This window comes from Gobius niger, assembly GCF_951799975.1.
Source record: "Gobius niger genome assembly, chromosome: 2".
NCBI lineage: Eukaryota > Metazoa > Chordata > Actinopteri > Gobiiformes > Gobiidae > Gobius > Gobius niger.
The window spans coordinates 18,062,581-18,079,291 of record NC_136853.1 but is presented as its reverse complement, the minus strand read 5'-3'; the positions used below and the strand labels follow the sequence as shown (position 1 = coordinate 18,079,291).

The 16,711-nt window shown below is 40.6% G+C and overlaps 1 protein-coding gene across 1 annotated transcript; it reads right to left on the bottom strand.

Moving 5' to 3' along the window:
* Positions 1 to 950: 950 nt before the first annotated feature.
* Positions 951 to 15,206, bottom strand: cplane1 (ciliogenesis and planar polarity effector 1). The gene is made up of 49 exons (XM_079552260.1): positions 14,993 to 15,206; positions 14,707 to 14,860; positions 14,498 to 14,633; positions 14,302 to 14,421; positions 13,978 to 14,210; positions 13,789 to 13,892; positions 13,567 to 13,723; positions 13,389 to 13,492; positions 13,123 to 13,305; positions 12,778 to 13,027; positions 12,455 to 12,631; positions 11,635 to 12,368; positions 11,372 to 11,553; positions 11,169 to 11,249; positions 10,925 to 11,101; positions 10,680 to 10,844; positions 10,373 to 10,604; positions 10,142 to 10,278; positions 9,833 to 10,050; positions 9,600 to 9,758; positions 9,392 to 9,527; positions 9,163 to 9,257; positions 8,917 to 9,066; positions 8,732 to 8,843; positions 8,306 to 8,621; positions 7,108 to 8,217; positions 6,716 to 6,849; positions 6,577 to 6,644; positions 6,442 to 6,497; positions 6,113 to 6,353; positions 5,023 to 6,000; positions 4,764 to 4,933; positions 4,602 to 4,683; positions 4,444 to 4,513; positions 4,237 to 4,365; positions 4,118 to 4,168; positions 3,943 to 4,019; positions 3,632 to 3,845; positions 3,309 to 3,538; positions 3,102 to 3,201; positions 2,917 to 3,009; positions 2,801 to 2,843; positions 2,580 to 2,714; positions 2,323 to 2,500; positions 2,198 to 2,247; positions 1,972 to 2,124; positions 1,767 to 1,879; positions 1,471 to 1,673; positions 951 to 1,354 (listed from the first exon to the last, which is right to left on the bottom strand). Exons 2-49 carry the CDS (start codon positions 14,785 to 14,787, stop codon positions 1,217 to 1,219), a joined length of 9,255 nt encoding a protein of 3,084 aa, XP_079408386.1. The 5' UTR covers positions 14,788 to 14,860; positions 14,993 to 15,206; the 3' UTR covers positions 951 to 1,216.
* Between the last annotated feature and the right edge of the window lie 1,505 nt (positions 15,207 to 16,711).

Below are 16,711 nucleotides of genomic sequence, written 5' to 3'. Positions count from 1 at the left end.
ACAAGCAAACATGTGCCTTTGCTGTGAGCGGCTCAGCTGTCCTTACCGGGAGAGGGTACGTCTCCAGCTCGTCTCCATGGAGATGTTGACCAAAGGCAGCAGAATTTGAGATTTAAACAGGTTAGGTCCTAATCCAAATCCATTCTTCCATTCTTTGATTGGGAGCATGTTTTGTGTTGATTTTGTGTTGATGGCAGCAGTCTAGTCCAAAAAGTTACGCAGTGTGCCTTTAACAATATTGGAAACAGAGTTTTCTAAATCTTAAAAAAATATATAGGAATATTTGTGTTGAAAACTGGGGATATTCAAGATTTTAAAATATAGACAATCTCTAATATCACTCCATAAATCACCTGGACACAAGAACAGATGCTCTAAGGTTTCTTCAGGAAAATTGCAGAAGGCACAACTGGCCAAGTCAAATTTAAATCTTTAATGTAGAAACACTGAGATTGAATAGACCTTATGGGAGTTTTGAAAATGGGTTTCGTTAACTTTGGGTGGAATCAGCCATTTGACATGTTTAGAGAAGGCCAAAATCCTGGACCTTGATGTATTTCTGTTAAAATCATGAAATAGTTTGAATTTAAAAGCATCTGTGATAACCCTATTACAGCTTTTCTTGGCTTCCAGTTTGTTACCATCAATTAATAAATCTGGAATAACATTAGTGTGGGCCAAAGTGTTCTGGATCAGATGTATCAACGCTGCAGGCACAGCTTTACATTTTTTTGGGTGATCATTTCAAAAAGTACAATTGACATTAATAAAACTGTTGTAATTCTATAAAACACCATCGCTATCCTCTATATCTGATACAAATAAGATCCCCTCATTAAAAAAAAATATAAATTAAATATTGATTTGATTTAAATCTCATACCAGTAAAGTTAAGTCTACTTTCAGGATGACTTTTTTTTTTAGCTAAATTGTATATAAGACACCTCTATTTACTATTTAGTTGTTTGCACGTTATCCTGTTCTTTGATTTCACATTTTCCTGACTATTTGTACTCCCCATGAGAATTACTCCATTGTGAGATCAATAAAGGCTTATTTTATCTTATCGTCAGGCTTTAGGAGAGATGAGCCACTTACAGCAAAGACACATTATTTATATTTATATTTATTTTTATAGATATTTTTCGACAATAAAAAATGATATATAATAAAATAAATGTTTTTCATTCTATTTATTGCGCTACGCAGTGTGGTTTTAAGACATTTGTGTTTCTTCAGACACAATTCTTTCAACTGCAGCCCAGTCTATATTGCTGAGACTGCTGCTGTCAGTCTCTGAAAGATCATCCAGCCAGTCCCACTGTGTTCCACCATTGTCCAGCTCCGTTACATCCTAACAAAGAAACACAACAGCATCAGTATTTAAGAAATTCATTGTAAATCAGTGAGTAGATAGTTTTGCTTAACTGCTTGTATTTCTTTCTCTTAAAAAAATAATAGGTATCTTACAAGATGAGATTCGTCTCTTTCCAAGATCCTGTATGTTTCTGCTGCCCTGTCAATATTTTCCATCTCAATCGGGCGTTCTCTTGACCTGGAAGGACTTCCCTTTGACATCTTGTTATCTCGTGTATTTGACTGGGGAGACCTCGGGTTTGTCACCATTCCACGTCGGGTCACCTGGGAGAGGCGGTCCTTGGGCAAAGACGTCACTAACAGAATACAAAGCACAGTTGGTGAAACTATTCCTCATTTCATTTCGTTTTCAGGACATTTGGTGGTTGTATTAATAGTAATAGTTTTACCTGGTCTATCTATACCCAGTTTCTTGCGATATTCATCTGAAGGAACTTCTTTTGATCCAACTGAGTGCGGACGACCAGAATGACATATATCCCTGATGGTTGAATTGTGGACCCTCAGAAGAAAAACATATATATAAACATATATTTCTTTTTCGTTCATTACTCATAGTAGTCCAGTTAAAGTTGGGAGTGTAAAGGGATTTACCTGTAGGTGCCATCAAAGGGTATAGCTGACGAAGAGCGAGTGGCGAATGTCCTTGTTGCGTCAGAAAAGCCTTGTATTACCAAAGGACTATCAGGAAGATCACTGACCAAATTACAAGCCTCCAGCGTCCTCTGATTAAAGTTGTCCAGTACACTATTTAGCAAAGTGTGATTAGCCCTTCAGCTCATTAACATTTTATGAAATGATATGTGTGCAGAGTACATACTGATTGGGTGCAATTGCAGCTTTCACACTTGGATTTTTATTAACCAATTTCTATAGAAGAAAAACATACATTAAGAAAACACTGAAGGATAGTTTCTTTGTGCGAGTAGAAAGTAAATGACTTACAACTGTACTAGGAGACGAAAACGGCCTGTGTTCCATCTCTCTCAAGTTTTTCCGATGCGTCTGATAAACAGCAAGCTTCTCCCGCTGTTTCTTTCTCATCCAAATCCGAAGCTCCCTTCTTTCATCCTCATGAATAGCATGGTTTTGTGACATGCTGCTTTTTGACTCCAGATCAAGCCTGTAGATATACTTCATTTACCAAATACTGAATTTGTTGCTGAAAATTATACATTAAATAACACAAAACAGCATATTACCTGCTCTGGTTTCTTGCACTTGATGTTGACAAATCCAGGTCAGTCGGTGATAGCAACCCTTCTCTAACCAACTGGTCTAAGATTTCCCCGGTATCAGATAGCCCAGTCTCCTCTTGATTTACATCTCCCACAGAACTAACCAGATAAACGAAAAGAGAAGGAAAACTTAAGCCAAGGCAATGGAGGGGTCAACAAATGTACAACAAATAAAATCCTCTTACTTGTTAGATATATCAGATAGTTCAGCCAAGTTATGTGTTCTCCCTGTGAAAACAACATGTACTAATAAAACCCTGAGCTACACAGTTAAGTATTGTTTTGTAAGAGGCATCATTACTTGATGGGGAGTGGCCATCAGTAAATCCAGCTGTTGTATGAACGTGCTCATTGGCACTCACTTCATTTGAAAGAGTATGTTGTGGCGTCCACTCTGTTAAGGAGGAAGAAAACAACATGAATACTTTTAAAGCTTAACACTAATTATAGCACAAACGTAATTTCTATCATGATGTTAACCATTACTTTCACAGGGAACATGTAGCCGAACAGTTTTCTTTACTGCTATGCTTGTCCTCTTGTCAAAAGTTGGGGTGGGGGTGGTTTTTTCAGTTATCCTCACCAACTAGGCAAAATGAGCAAAGGAACACAAACGACCTTTTAGCCACTGTTGCATAAAACAAAATGTCAATAAATAAAAAATAACAGTTATCTGGTACAGAATACAGTTACCATTCTAGACTTTGAAAAGTCTGTCTCCAGAGAATCTGCAATGTGCTGCAGAGCAGAGAGTTGTGAATCCAGTTGGGACATTTGAGAGGAGAACCAGGCTGTGGGCTGTTGGGACGAGCCGCTGTGGGACAGTGCCTGAGTTTTTATGGCTCCACAAATTTCTGCTTCAGATTCCCCAATATCAAAAGCTGAATCATCCTCCAAAACACGATGACTGTGTACAACAGACTCTGCATTGTGGATTTCCAGGAAACAATAAATCCGTTAAATAGTTATAGTTGGGACTGGCAATAGTCAGTGTTTAATGTAAAACATTCTGATACCTGCTGTTTGGTCATTAAGCGTGTTATTCGTTTCTTCAAGGGATGTTTGTGAATCTACATAATTCCTAAGGACTCTGGTCGCCATGACGTGAAGCTCAGCTGATGTGGATTCAGCGCAGACAGACGGCCGGCTGTTCGGACATGATGGCAAATCCTGATGCTGAAACTTGTCTTCAAGATCTACAACACTAATGAAATCACGCCCATCCAGAATCTAGAGCAGAGTGAAATATATCACATATATGTATGAACTTTTAATATGTAAAAAAACAACATCATAATTAAGAAAAATGTGTGCACTAGTATCTTACCAGATTAATATCTTCTGTAAACTGTAGTTCTTGTTGATTTTGAGCAGCATTATTTGTGAATGTCTGCTCTTTTGGTGCTTAAATGAAAACAAAAGTATCACGTGGTCAACCACTTAAACAGGCTTTAAACAGATGCTCCTAAGCTTACTCTATCTACTCTAGTATATCTACTTACTTTTTGTATTGTTGACAGTTGAAACACCTTCATCATCTTGAACACAGTAGTCTAAAAATAAAATGAAGAGATGAAGAAAGACACATGACAGATTTAAAATACTGATTAAGCGGGTTTACCTGGGTCTGTGTTTGTAAATGCATCATGCCGTTCAGGAGGTCTCTTCGATGTAGACGCAAATGCATGCAGCTCAGCAGCAGTGGCAAAGACTTTCTCCACTAAACTTTCTCCTTGTGTGTCAAACGGTCCTGGAACAAACATCACATTTAGCCATCGTACTAAAGGCTAATGTTAAATGTATCTTTGTACATAAACTTTGGGATTACCAAATGGCCGAGCAGGGTCATGTTCAAGGATGACATCCTCAGAACCTTTAACTGCTTCATCAGTTTTTGTCTAAAACATAAAAAAGTGGAATGGTTAGTGGTTATACTGTATACTAATAGTAAGTTTCCATAGGAACGTTGATTGACTAACTGCAAACCTCTTGTGGATTTATAGAGTCACTTGGACGAAATGTAACTTCTGCCTTGACTGCCTTTCCAGCTTTATCTCTTCTTTTCTGCCTGTAAATAAAATAATAAAATAAAAAAATTAAATATAAAATGAAAAATAAAAACAACAATAATTAAATATATACAATTACCTCTTATTAGAGTTTTGAAAAAGCGTGGGTTTGTTAGAGTTATCCACAGGCTTCTCTACTGTAAGCAGCTGAACTTGAGTATTGTCATCATTTTGTTTCTTACTCAATGCACTCCTCAACTTCTCTGGGATTAGGCGAGCTATTTGAGACAGAGAAGCTTGCAGGGGCATCTTGAATTGTAGAGACAAAGACCCACATGAGACAGAGGCTTATGTGAAAGAAATGATTCTAAAAAAATTTGAACAATAACAAACATTACCATGTTTGGCTGTGAATCCATGTGAAGAAGCTTAATGGCAGGTGTTTCTCCTATCGGTACAGACATGGGCCTGGAGGGCCTTGAGAATGTTTTTGTGGGTAGTTTAGGGAGTGCTATGTTGCTGCTGGAAACAGGCTGAACATGCAAAAGCCTAAGTCCTTGTGGAGTTGAAGCTGCTCGAAAAGGTAACATTTGAGGAAGTGTTGTAGCCTCGTGTCCTTTGAATCTTCCAAACATTTGCTGGTCCAAATAAGAACTCATGGGAACTGGCTGATGTTCAGTGTCAGCAGCCAAATTTATCTGATTTCTTGCATACTCTGTTTGGTCATTGTATTTGAATCTGGATGGACTAGATTCATGAGAAGGATAATTTTGTGGAGATTGAAGTCCTTGCTTTGGGACATAGGTCGGCAACTGAGGCGGACGGAGCTGGAGTAACTTTAGCCCTGAGAGAAGGGGAGCAGGGTCGTTTTGCATGCTGGACTGTGGTAATGCAGGGTTTCTACGGTCTGCTCTCTTGACTTCAGTGGTAGTCAACAGTCCCTCAGAAATAGGAATTAAATTGATTCCAATATTTCTTACAGGTGACCCTGCTTGAACAGACAAAGGAGCCATTTCCAGACCACCAGACACTGTCGGACGGTTTGAGACCGCAGCAGAAGCCATCGTTTGGAGCTTCGTGTTCATGCTGTGCTGCACAGCTGTGAAGGTCTGGTTAGCACAGACAGGGCTGTGAGGGATTTCAGATGGTGGGTTTGGCTGACAACTACGGGTTGCTAAAAGAGAGGGGACCAGGGAGGGGACCAGAGAGGGGACCGGTGGTACATCTGGTGAAGGCATGGCATTACGCACATTTAATAATGGCACATTCATATTAGAGTTCAAGTTGGATTGGGCCAAAGAGGCATTCTGTTGGGCAAGTTGTAAACTGGAAAATGATGCTCCCAAGACTTCCATCAGGCTCATGTAGTTGATATTCTGAGATTTAAAAAAAAGAAGAAGAATGAAGTAAAACCTTGCTTACACATTTTGATTTAGTTATTTTTGCTAAATGATCATAGCATTAGTGTCCTTCTACATCTGTTCTTACCTGAACTAATCTGTACAAGTCTTCCCCCAGACGTTGTCTCATCTGTGGGGACTGAACCGCAGAAGCTTGATCAGGGGCAAACGACACAGTGGGGGGGTCAGCAGCAGGGGCGGGTTGTGTGCACGGCGGTTCAACATCCTGGCTTGATGATTGAACATTTAAATCAACATCGTGAACTACATTCTCCGGTTTGTCTGTTGAAGGTGTTGGAGGCTCCACTTTGGGAGATGTCTCTGAGATTCTGAAATAGAGAACAAAACAAAACATCATAATTCTCTTGTTTAAGGATGTAGAAAATTCTGAAAGTGAAGCAGTTTTGTTTTACTCACAGAGTGGCAGAACTTTGAAGATTTTGTGAACTTTCTAGATCTGCAAGCTTCAAACTCTGAAAAATCAATGTCATTTTTTGTTACAGTGATTAATATAAGAGTTACACAGTTACAGAGATGACAAAGTGTTCATACGGTTCCTGGGCAGACTTCACTAGAGATGGAAGAGGAATGCTCCGAGCCATTGCTGTCAGAACATTTGTCTGTAACAGTAAACAGTGCAACATTTAACATTTATTGCTGACGTTTATTGCTATAAGCTGCAATAGCATACCTTCTTCTGATGTAGCAACTTCAAAAGACTGTGAGGATACTGCTCTTATGGGAGAATCTGAATGAGGAAGATCTTGGTCTTGTGTAAGATGTGCTCTACAAAAACTTTGTTCTTCTTCCCCCGCAGAGGAACCACTGCACACACACAAAGGTTTAAGTTTATATCAATTTTTTTTATGTAGTTTACGCTAAACAATGGGGATCTCCAACCAGTAGCTCACCAAGACTTTCTACATTTATGCATACACTTTATGAATCACATTGTAGATGTATTTTCTTGTCCTGAACAAGACAAAAGCATCCATCGAAGCTTAAGTTGCTCCCTGACGTAAACTGTGTGAAAAAGGTTGGAGACCCCTGCTATACAATAACACCGGACAAAGGAACACTTACACAGAAGCTGCTTCTTGATGCACATTGGAATTGACAAGTGTGGTTGGAGTATTGACTGATGCAGGGTATCCTGTATCCACACTGCTCTCATTTTCCACTTTTCGCTTAGTAGGAGGTTCGATCACTGGGGCCACAATCCACTGTGTTGCAGGAACTTGTACGTGGGTCATGTAGAGGCCATTCCCAAGCAGAGCAGAGTATCTCCGCTCCATCAGGCTGAGGGAGGTAAGAACTGCAGGCATAGAGGCTTTGACACGAATGACAACTCCTCCATCAACTGCTTTACCAGCCTCAAGTCCCTTAGTTCTCTTCTTACCGTGCTGCCCCCGGAGCAGCCTCCTGTCTGCCCAGCGCATCATCCACTCCAGCAGCCTGCCCAGCTCAGGAAACCTGGCTTCTAGCTTAGCGTCTATGCCCTGCTTTAGCTCCACCACCGGAGTTACAGAGCAATAACCCAAGCATCGAGATGACTGCTGTGTTGGAAGATGTTTCCTCAAAGGGCTTATCTTTGAATGAGGCAGGCCGGACTTTACGCTTCTCTGTGAAAACTTCTTCTGTTGGTTTCGATGACCAAACAAACCTTTATGAACTCCTGGCATAAGTTGAGGAGACGAGGAAAAAGAGGTTTCATTTTGGGACGGGGGCAATGAACTGGATACAGCGGAGGTCTGTGTTGTATCAAGAGTCACTGGCTTGAAGCAAGACCCAGCTCTAAAAACTGGAGGCTCAGAGATTTTTTTTTCTGGATAGTGTCCATCTCTTTGACGCCGATGCATAGTTGTTAACACATCAAAGGCTAGAGAGTGCAGCTCCTTTTCTCTCAGTTTGTGGGAGAACCCTTTTAGCAATGGAAGCTCACGAGGACAATCAGCCGTATCCTTTTCCAAAAGATAGCTAAGGAAGAGCTCGAGGAAGTTAAGATACTCATCGTCTTCAAGCTCAAACTCCCAGGAACCCACAGAAGGAAGAGCAGGTTGGTTCATGGTTGTCTTTTGTTGATTGTCTTTTTCTTTGGCGTCACCTGATGGGCCTGCTTCTGTAATGACATTCTTGATCTTGTGGACAGTCTTCATTTTATCTCCCCTGTCTTGTATTTTACATTTATCAGTCCTGAATGAAGAGTAGAGAGGACAGACAGGTTTTTGAGTAATACGAGTAAAATAGAAGTACTTTCATTGGCAGTTTAACGGTAGCTTACCTGGTCAAAGATGTGTTTTGATGGTCAGAGGACACAGGTGCCTCTGAAGCATTATCCGTTGTGTCTGCGTCACTGTATAGAGGGACTAGTCCACAGTCTGTTAAGGTGCTCGTGCTCAGACTTGTCCCCAAAGACAACCGTCTTAACATGGCCATCCCATGTTTGCTTCGATAGTCTTCATCCTCGATTTCCTTTTCCCACAAATGCAACTCGAGCACGGCCAGGTGCCGCCTCAAACGACCAAAGTGCTTCTTCCTCAACCTGAGTTTGTCTTGAATTAGAACCATCATAATCTCTCCTGTTTCCTTTCCGGTGCCTTCAAATCAGAACGTAACACCATATTATCACATTGTCACCATAAAATATGTATGATGTACACTGCGTTTTTGGTTCCATAAAAGAGTCTATTTAAAAAGTTGTAATTACCAATAACATTACATTGCCTTAACGTCTGAATTAAAGTGTTGTACTTTTCTCTCAAAGAGACTCGAATGGATTCTTCTTCCTCTGGAAAAGAAAGCACTAGGGCATCTGCCACCTACGAATTGGAGCGGGAAAGTCGGTAAGAACACTAATATTAAGTACATTCTCATAGAAAAGAGTCACCGTACCAACATCACTGGTGGCAGTTCAGACAGAAGACTGAGCAGCGTGTCCTGAATGATGTCTTCACAGTTAAGAAACCGGGCAAAAGGGAGAAATCGCTGGGCCCATTGAAGCGCATCAACACAAGTAGATCTTACTGCAGAATCCTCTGGGACCTACACAACAAAAGACATTATGACAGTAATCATCCACAGGCAATACTTGATCGCTTCTTTTAGAACTAGAATATCTAAAAATCTGTCATGTCTTACTTGTTGCCGATCAGCCTGATACTTTCTGCAAGTTATGGAGAACTGATCTCTGACATGAAGCATCCAACACAGACCACACAACTCCCTGAAACATACTACAGAACCAATCTAGTAAACACACAACAATTTATGAATAACACAATCTCACTCCTGCTATCATTCTCATAGAACACACCTATGACTACAGAAAACTAAAGTTAAACTATATTGACCTATGAAGAGAGCTTACTTATAATCTGAACTGTGGCAGGGTCCATGTCCTTCTTAGATCTAAAGTGTCCACTTCTGTTGATAAACTTCCTCAGACCGTCTGGAAATGACTTTTCTTCTACTTCAGCACTGGGATAGGAATATTTCTTCTTCATCTGAAAGAGGTTTATCATGGAGTCATTAACCTAAAATGTTAAAACTATGCAGGCAATTAGTTATTAACATGCCTTGTGCAAGATGTGTCTGACACGGCGCAGCTGGCTGAGGTACCACTGAGCAGCAGAATAGAAACAATGTGCAGATCTCAGTAGTAAAAGTAACTGTTGGATAATGTGCGATATTTTGTGGCGAGAGGTCACTTCTGTATGACATGTCCCTGCTGCATCCTAAAATCATCAGTAATCAAAGTTACAAATCAAAGGACTTCTGTTGGACGCATTAACTTTTCATCACCCTGTACCTGCGTGTTTGGGGAAGGCTGAGGACAATAGAGAGGTGGAGACGGAAGATACAAAACTGAGGGAACCACAGCAGTCAAAGAGGAACACAAGTCCTTGGCTTTGTCCAGAAGGGAAGATAAAGGCGAAGACAGAACATCCACTCCAGCCATGACAGAGGCCTTCAGAATGTCCTGTATAGAGACTTGCAGCAATCTCCAATCCTCTTCGTCAACAGGGTCTAAACAGAAATACAACATTCTTGCTTGCATGATGGACGATATAAAGCAAATACCAACCAAAAAACAAAAAGCAGGTCTTCAAGTTCAAACCTGAGACGCTTTGGTCTGCATCTAACTCTCCACGTTCGCTCAAGTTTCTGTTGCTGCGTAAAAGACTTTTGAGCTCAGCCTGAAGAATGCTAGCTGCTTCTAAATCTTTCGGCAGATGGAGCTCTCTTTTGTGGACACTGTCATAAAGATAACACTCAAGTTATTGGAGAAAAAACAAAGAATAAATACTCTACATCAACACCTTAATTACACTGTGTTTTCTACACTCACCCAGTGAAGTCAAAGTGCTGAATACAGTAAGATGAATAGGCCAGGCTTAGACAGATTGCTGCTTTCCAGTCTCCGAGATGGTACGCTAACCACACAGACTCTGGTAGCAGACCCCCCAGCAACAGCAGGTCCTGTGCATACTCCACTGTCCATATTTCTGACAGCTGTTGCTGTCGAACAGCCTTTGCCACCTCTTCTTGGCATAATGGCACCAAACGCTCAACACTGGATGCTGAAAAATGTTCAGCGGTTGTTCAATATGTTATTCATATACATGAAAGATTACAAAATAATATATTTAACGCACCCTCAGATAAGTGTATTGGTGGAAGGACATCCACACTGTGTGGCGGTAAAATGTAAAGGGTTTGGTTGCTGAAATAGGAAGCCATGAATCTCCCCAGAGTTTGAATCACTGCATAAGCTGTGTCCATGTCAAGATGCTTTGAAAGCCACAAGCACTGGATAGATTCTGAAAGTGAAGTTAATTTTAGTTGAAACACATATTCTTTCTTTTTAAACCAATTGATGTGAGACGATAAAAGATCGAACCTCCTTTGGTGAAGATCTCATCTGCACTGCCGTCATTCTGGTGGCTTTTATTTTTCAGTATAAGACCGGCCATATGGTCTCCAAACTCCTGGGCTTCCTTCAGACGGTATTGAGAGAGTAGGCTGTACAAAAGGGCCAGACAAAGACGTTTGTCCTTAAACGCACTAGATTTCTCACCTACAAAAGAGAAAATTGCATGAATATAGAGCACAGGCTCATGTAGGTTAATAAAGACTGTGCATACTTTTTGTGCTCGTCTCCAAAAGTTGTGAATACAAAACCTCAGAACTTTCTGTGTAAAAGCCAGAAAGGAAAAGATGTTCCCCTAAAACAAAAATATTTCATTTGCCTTTGTAATTTGGAACAGTCGATATAATTAACATGCAATAATCAACCAATAATAACTATGTATAAAAAGTAACGTTTTTAACTGACGCTCTAACACACCTGTATAATCTAGGAGTGCGCTTCCTTCCTCCAACGCTTCCCCACAAGACTGTAGGGCCATCTGAATCTTGCACATTATCACCGACAACTGTTGCTTTTCCCTTTCCAAACCTTCAAGCTTGTGTACTTCCTCCAGGTACTTTTTGCTGATGCTGTATATCAACCTCCAGACACTATGCAACCTACTCCAAAAAAGAGCACCCAATTTAAATTACCCACTTAATTTTAAATATTAGATAATATAAAATACAGATTGTGGTTACCTTCTGGATGGCTGTGGCCCATGTATAAAGTTTTTCTCCTCTTTTATCTCATCTTTCAGCAGAGGAACACCGTGTAAATCCAAGAGGCAGGGCTGAAGTGGCTGAGAGGATTCTTCTCCAGAGGACCACACATTTCTCTGTGTTAGTGAGTATGTATGATCAAGAGATTGTGAAACCATCTCGATGACTTGGAGTGCTGCAGATATATCGCAGGAGGAGATTTCACAGACACCACTCTGGTATGATTCTGTGTAGGGGGTCAGCACTAGTTGAACCAGGTTTCTACAGAGCTCCACCATTAGCCCAAGAGAGTGCGGTCCTTGTGAGTTTGCTCTTTCCCAGAGAATAAAATTAAGAAGCTTCTTGAGAAAATCCAGAGTAAACAGTGTTGCATTTTCACATACAGAGGTGGGCATTAACTGTGACAAAGCTATAAAGCGAACAGCACACTTCACGGCGAGTTTCCATAACTGAGATTTGGATTCAACACAGTTTCCCATAGACATACCAAATGCCCATGCAGTCAACAGCTTGCTCTGTATCCTTTCCATTTCACAGGTTATTTCCTTTCCCCTCGTTGACCCCTCTTCAGAATCTGTATCGAGACATAGTTCATAATGTGCGTCCAAAGCATGAAGGGTGTCAAACATCGAGGCAAACTCCAAATGACCACCATGTTCAACATGACACCCAGCTGGAACGCCATCTAAATCAGAGTCATCTTCAAAGAAAGTCTGAGAAAACAGTTGCATTATCTTTTTATTATTTTTGGCTTTATTTGATGTTATCTTCTCAATATAACCTCAAATATTGAACTAACCTGCACTGTTTCAAGGAGACCCCTGGGGCTTCCTACAGTTCCCTGATCTTGCAAGAAGAAGGGCATTGTGGATCCATCTCTCAAGGTTAAGTCAGTGGTATTGGGCTTGTAGGTGGAGCCCAACTCAGGGAGGCTTTTTTCCAAATTCAGAGGAGACACTGAATCTAACCAAACTTTTGCATGGTTCTGGGGATAAAGAATGGCAGTAATTACATAAAAGAAATTATATTATGCAAATGCTGTAGGATAAAGTCAAATTTAGAGGGCCTAAGAATAATAGAAAGATAACTAATCTGGCCATTTCTTATTATGTAGCAAAACACCTGTGACTTTTCCAATAACTGTGAGGCCTTGTCAAGATCCAGAGTAGTGTCCTTCAGTAGAGTTTTAAACAGCCATGGAGGAGAAATCTTGTCAAGTACTCTGACGACTGTCGCCATGTAGCCATCAGATACAATAAAGTAAAACAGCTGCGGGTGCCAGGTCACTGAATATCGTTGCCGCATCACATCTCGCACAGACAAGCTTGAGCTGGACAATGATGCCTCTTTAGTCCCTGCTGTGGATGGAGGCCTGTGAAGAAACAATGCCATTAGAAAAATTGAACACACTGTTATAAACGAAAAAACAAAATTGTTATTTCTGAAAGGTTTTTATACAAATAATACCTGTAAGTGACTAATGGGTGCAGTGGTAGGAAATGAGCTGGTCCGAAGTCAATATTGCATCCAGAAGTCGACAAAATCAAAAGCCCTCCAAGACGTGCCAACATTAGAAGAGAACCTCTTTTCAAAACACATGCAAGAAATAGTCCACCAGCAGACCAGCTCACACAACCAACCCAATATGACCTATACGCGTACAAAGGTTTTAAAAGTAAAGGTTAATTTCTTCAAATCATGATACTGTATATATTCTTTTTTTTTGTTTTTACCTTGAATATTTTGATGGAATTTCCATTTTCTTACATCCACAACCCCCAAGGTTCCTTGACACTGACACAAAATTAACAGTACTGACAAAGAGAACTTGAGTACCCTAAATTAAAAAAACACAAGAGCACATTCATTATATTATTCATACAATGATCTGTAGGAGCAATAAAAACGTACCTGTGGCTGCTTCTGGTTTATAACAATAGCAAGAATTTGACCATCAGGTGAAAAGGCCGGCACAAGGGCACCTCTGGACTTTACGGGTTGGCAGGGCGGTTTGAAACCTGACATCGGAAGACTCTTGGTGGCCCATTTTACACCATAACTGACATGACTAAAAGAAACATGCATTTCTAAAAGATAAATAAACAAACAAACAAATAAATCCTTTCTACTTACCCCACTTTCTCTTGATTCTCCCCCCAGTTAATTTGAAGACAGGAGATGATCAGCTTATTTCCAGATGTAAACACAAATGTGGAAAAACATGCATCACCTAAAGCCTGTAAGCAGTTATAATATACTTCAGTGGTAATGGAAGTTATGAATAAAAAGGCAGCCTAATATTCATATTATATTTATCCAAACCTCTGACTGAACAAACAGTGTGTGCACACAGGCTTCTTTGTCTTGTGAGGTTGGCAGCATAGTGTCATTAGTGGGCTGTATCTGTGTCCAGTTTCCTTTTACGGTGCAATCTCGTACCCCAATTAAATCTCGGACATCTGCACACTGCCAGAGGAATACTTGCCCTGTGACAGCGACCAGAAGCACATGCATGCCATCTTCAGAAACCTGGAGATACAGTCTTGTGGCATTTCCTAAGACAGACACAAGACACAAGTTAATAAATACATTTTACAAAGTCACACTTGCTGCATTTGGAATTCAGATTATGGCTTTTAATCAAACCTTGTGCCAGTGATATGAAATCAGCGACTTCAGGGACAGTTGTTGTTGTTTTTAGGAGATCTTTGTCTCTGTTCCACATAAACAGCTCTCCCGTTTTCAGGAGCCCACATAACCACATACCTATAAGCCATGCACACTTATTAAATCCAGAAGATGTGACTTATTATATTGTTGTAAATGAGTGTTCTTCACAAACCACTAGTTGATGAACACATTGTCACAACATTGTTGAGCAGTGGATGGAGTTTAGGAGTCCTTTTCTTGGTGCGTCCAGAGACCATGTTTATCTCACTGATGCGCTTGTCATCTAAGAGGAAGACTGACTCCTTCTCCTAAACCAAAACACCAGACTGAGTACAGTCCATTCAAGTAAACAATCCTTGGTGTTAGTTTGATGCTTTTTACCTGGCCGAGCCAACAGAACCGCGGCCACGGTTTCTTGCGCTTGATGCTCGAAGATAAAACGACCTCCAGGTTTAGCTCCATTTTTCCTCAATGGCATCAGGTTTTTCCACTTGATTATGTGGTAAAACGGTAATGCAGAAATGTGTGCGCTCATCTATGGGAAAATTACGATTTTAAGGCGACAAAGTTTGGAGAAACATCACGAAGACATATGTATTTGCATACATTGTATACATGATTTTGCTCTCAATTATTACAAACCTTATCCAAACGCTAATAAATCTACCTTGTTAGTTGTTAGCCATAGGTTAGCATGAGCTAACAACCTAGCCAGTCTTGGAGAAGGAAAAACACGTACACTACACTTTCAGAACTGCTAATCGAGGTCGGCTGTATCTATGGTTGATGAAAATAAATAAATAACTGAAAACAATTCCGTAAAAGACTGGTTTAACATATTTTTCCTCAGCAATTTCAAAAATCCCTCCGCGTCACTCAGTAGCACATTTTCCCATAATCCTTCAGGAGGAAGCCTCGCTCCGTTGCCTTAGGAACAGAGGAGGCGGCTCGAGTCAGATGCGTACAGTGATTTCTATGGTTTTGCAATGGTTCAACAAAGCACTACTTTGAGTGGACACAGTATCTGTTCTTCAAAGGAGAACCAACAGTTGTCTGGCCATTGAGCAAAAATGCTGGGCAAGATTATGTTGGCATATTAGAAAATGTAAATATTATATGTGATTTATTGAATTAAGACTTATTAGCTATACTGTTGGCTGGTTCAATGAAATATCAGGCCAAAAAGTAACAGCATTAATAGCCAACATAAAATGATCTCTTGAAGGTTCTAGTAGAGTGTTTGGGATGGCCAACAGAGGGCAGCAGATGTATTCTTCAACACAAGGGCATCTCAAATCCACAGCAGTTGTGGTGGATGGCATGATAGATCCATAGGCAGTCCTCTTCCATTTCTTTATTAGCAATTTATAAACATTTTTGCTCAAGGTCATTTATGTGTGGAGTCAGTCTGGAGAGTGCTTCAATGTTTCTGCGTCTCTGTGTGTGCGTCACAACCTGAAGCCTACTCTCGTATGGCCTTGTTACAGAAAGTTATTAAGTTTGCCCTCTGGCTCCTGCTGGTTTAATTACCCATGTACTCTTTTCTTTTCATCATGATGGAGATGACGGCCGCCATTGCCAATAGGTGAAAGAGGAGACTTGAGCAGACCTTAATTGGTTCATTTGCCTCTGCCTGCCAGGCGCAGATGGAGGAGTTCTTTATTACTGTCACAGCCAGGATCACTTTGGGCTGAGTAGGTCTTAAAAGGAGGCACGTGACATATGAGGGTTTGTGGTTTAATGCACATACACTCACAAGAGGAGTAGCTGGTATATATATGTTTTTTGGTCTATAAATCAAGACAGGAGAGACCTATGGGGTCATTTGTGAGTGATAAATGAATGCCTGCCCAAAAAGTAGCCTATACCTCACACACATCGCTGCACGTTAATATTGTCACAGACTTTACAGAACTGAAAATTAAATTATATCAATCAAAAAAAAAGAAAAAAGGCTGCACCCTTCGCAGCTAGATCAATGCCCCTGCACAATAAAGTGTAAAATGAAAGAGTGCAAAATTAAACAGGCACTTTCTGCATATCAAAAAGAGTAAAAGGGAAAAAAAAAAAAATGCTAAGTCAATCTAGGCCACCCGATTGTTGTAATGTGAACAATTCTGCTGCGTGTATGTCTAGTCCTCTGTGAGACATCAGTTGGCATGGTAACCTCATTTGCCATCTGCAGGCCCATTCATTCTGAAAAATGACACTCAGAAAGCTGTCAAGAAACAATTTGATATTCTTCTTGTCTCAATGACAGTGAGCTTTCAGGGCAGCAGTTTCGCTGTGAGCAGTAAAGCTGAGGGAGCGACACAAAGACCTATCTGTTCATTTCACTTCTGTACAGGACAATCAGCCTACACGAAGAACCCTTTCATTCAGGGCA

Coding starts and splice junctions, on each gene's coding strand:
- cplane1 (XM_079552260.1), bottom strand. CDS start 14,787: ATGGAGCTAAACCTGGAGGTCGTTTTATCTTCGAGCATCAAGCGCAAG. Junction 3,539..3,631: donor GCTTAATGACCAAACAGCAG/GTATCAGAATGT, acceptor TCCACAATGCAG/AGTCTGTTGTACACAGTCAT. Junction 3,202..3,308: donor ACTTTTCAAAGTCTAGAATG/GTAACTGTATTC, acceptor CATTTTGCCTAG/TTGGTGAGGATAACTGAAAA.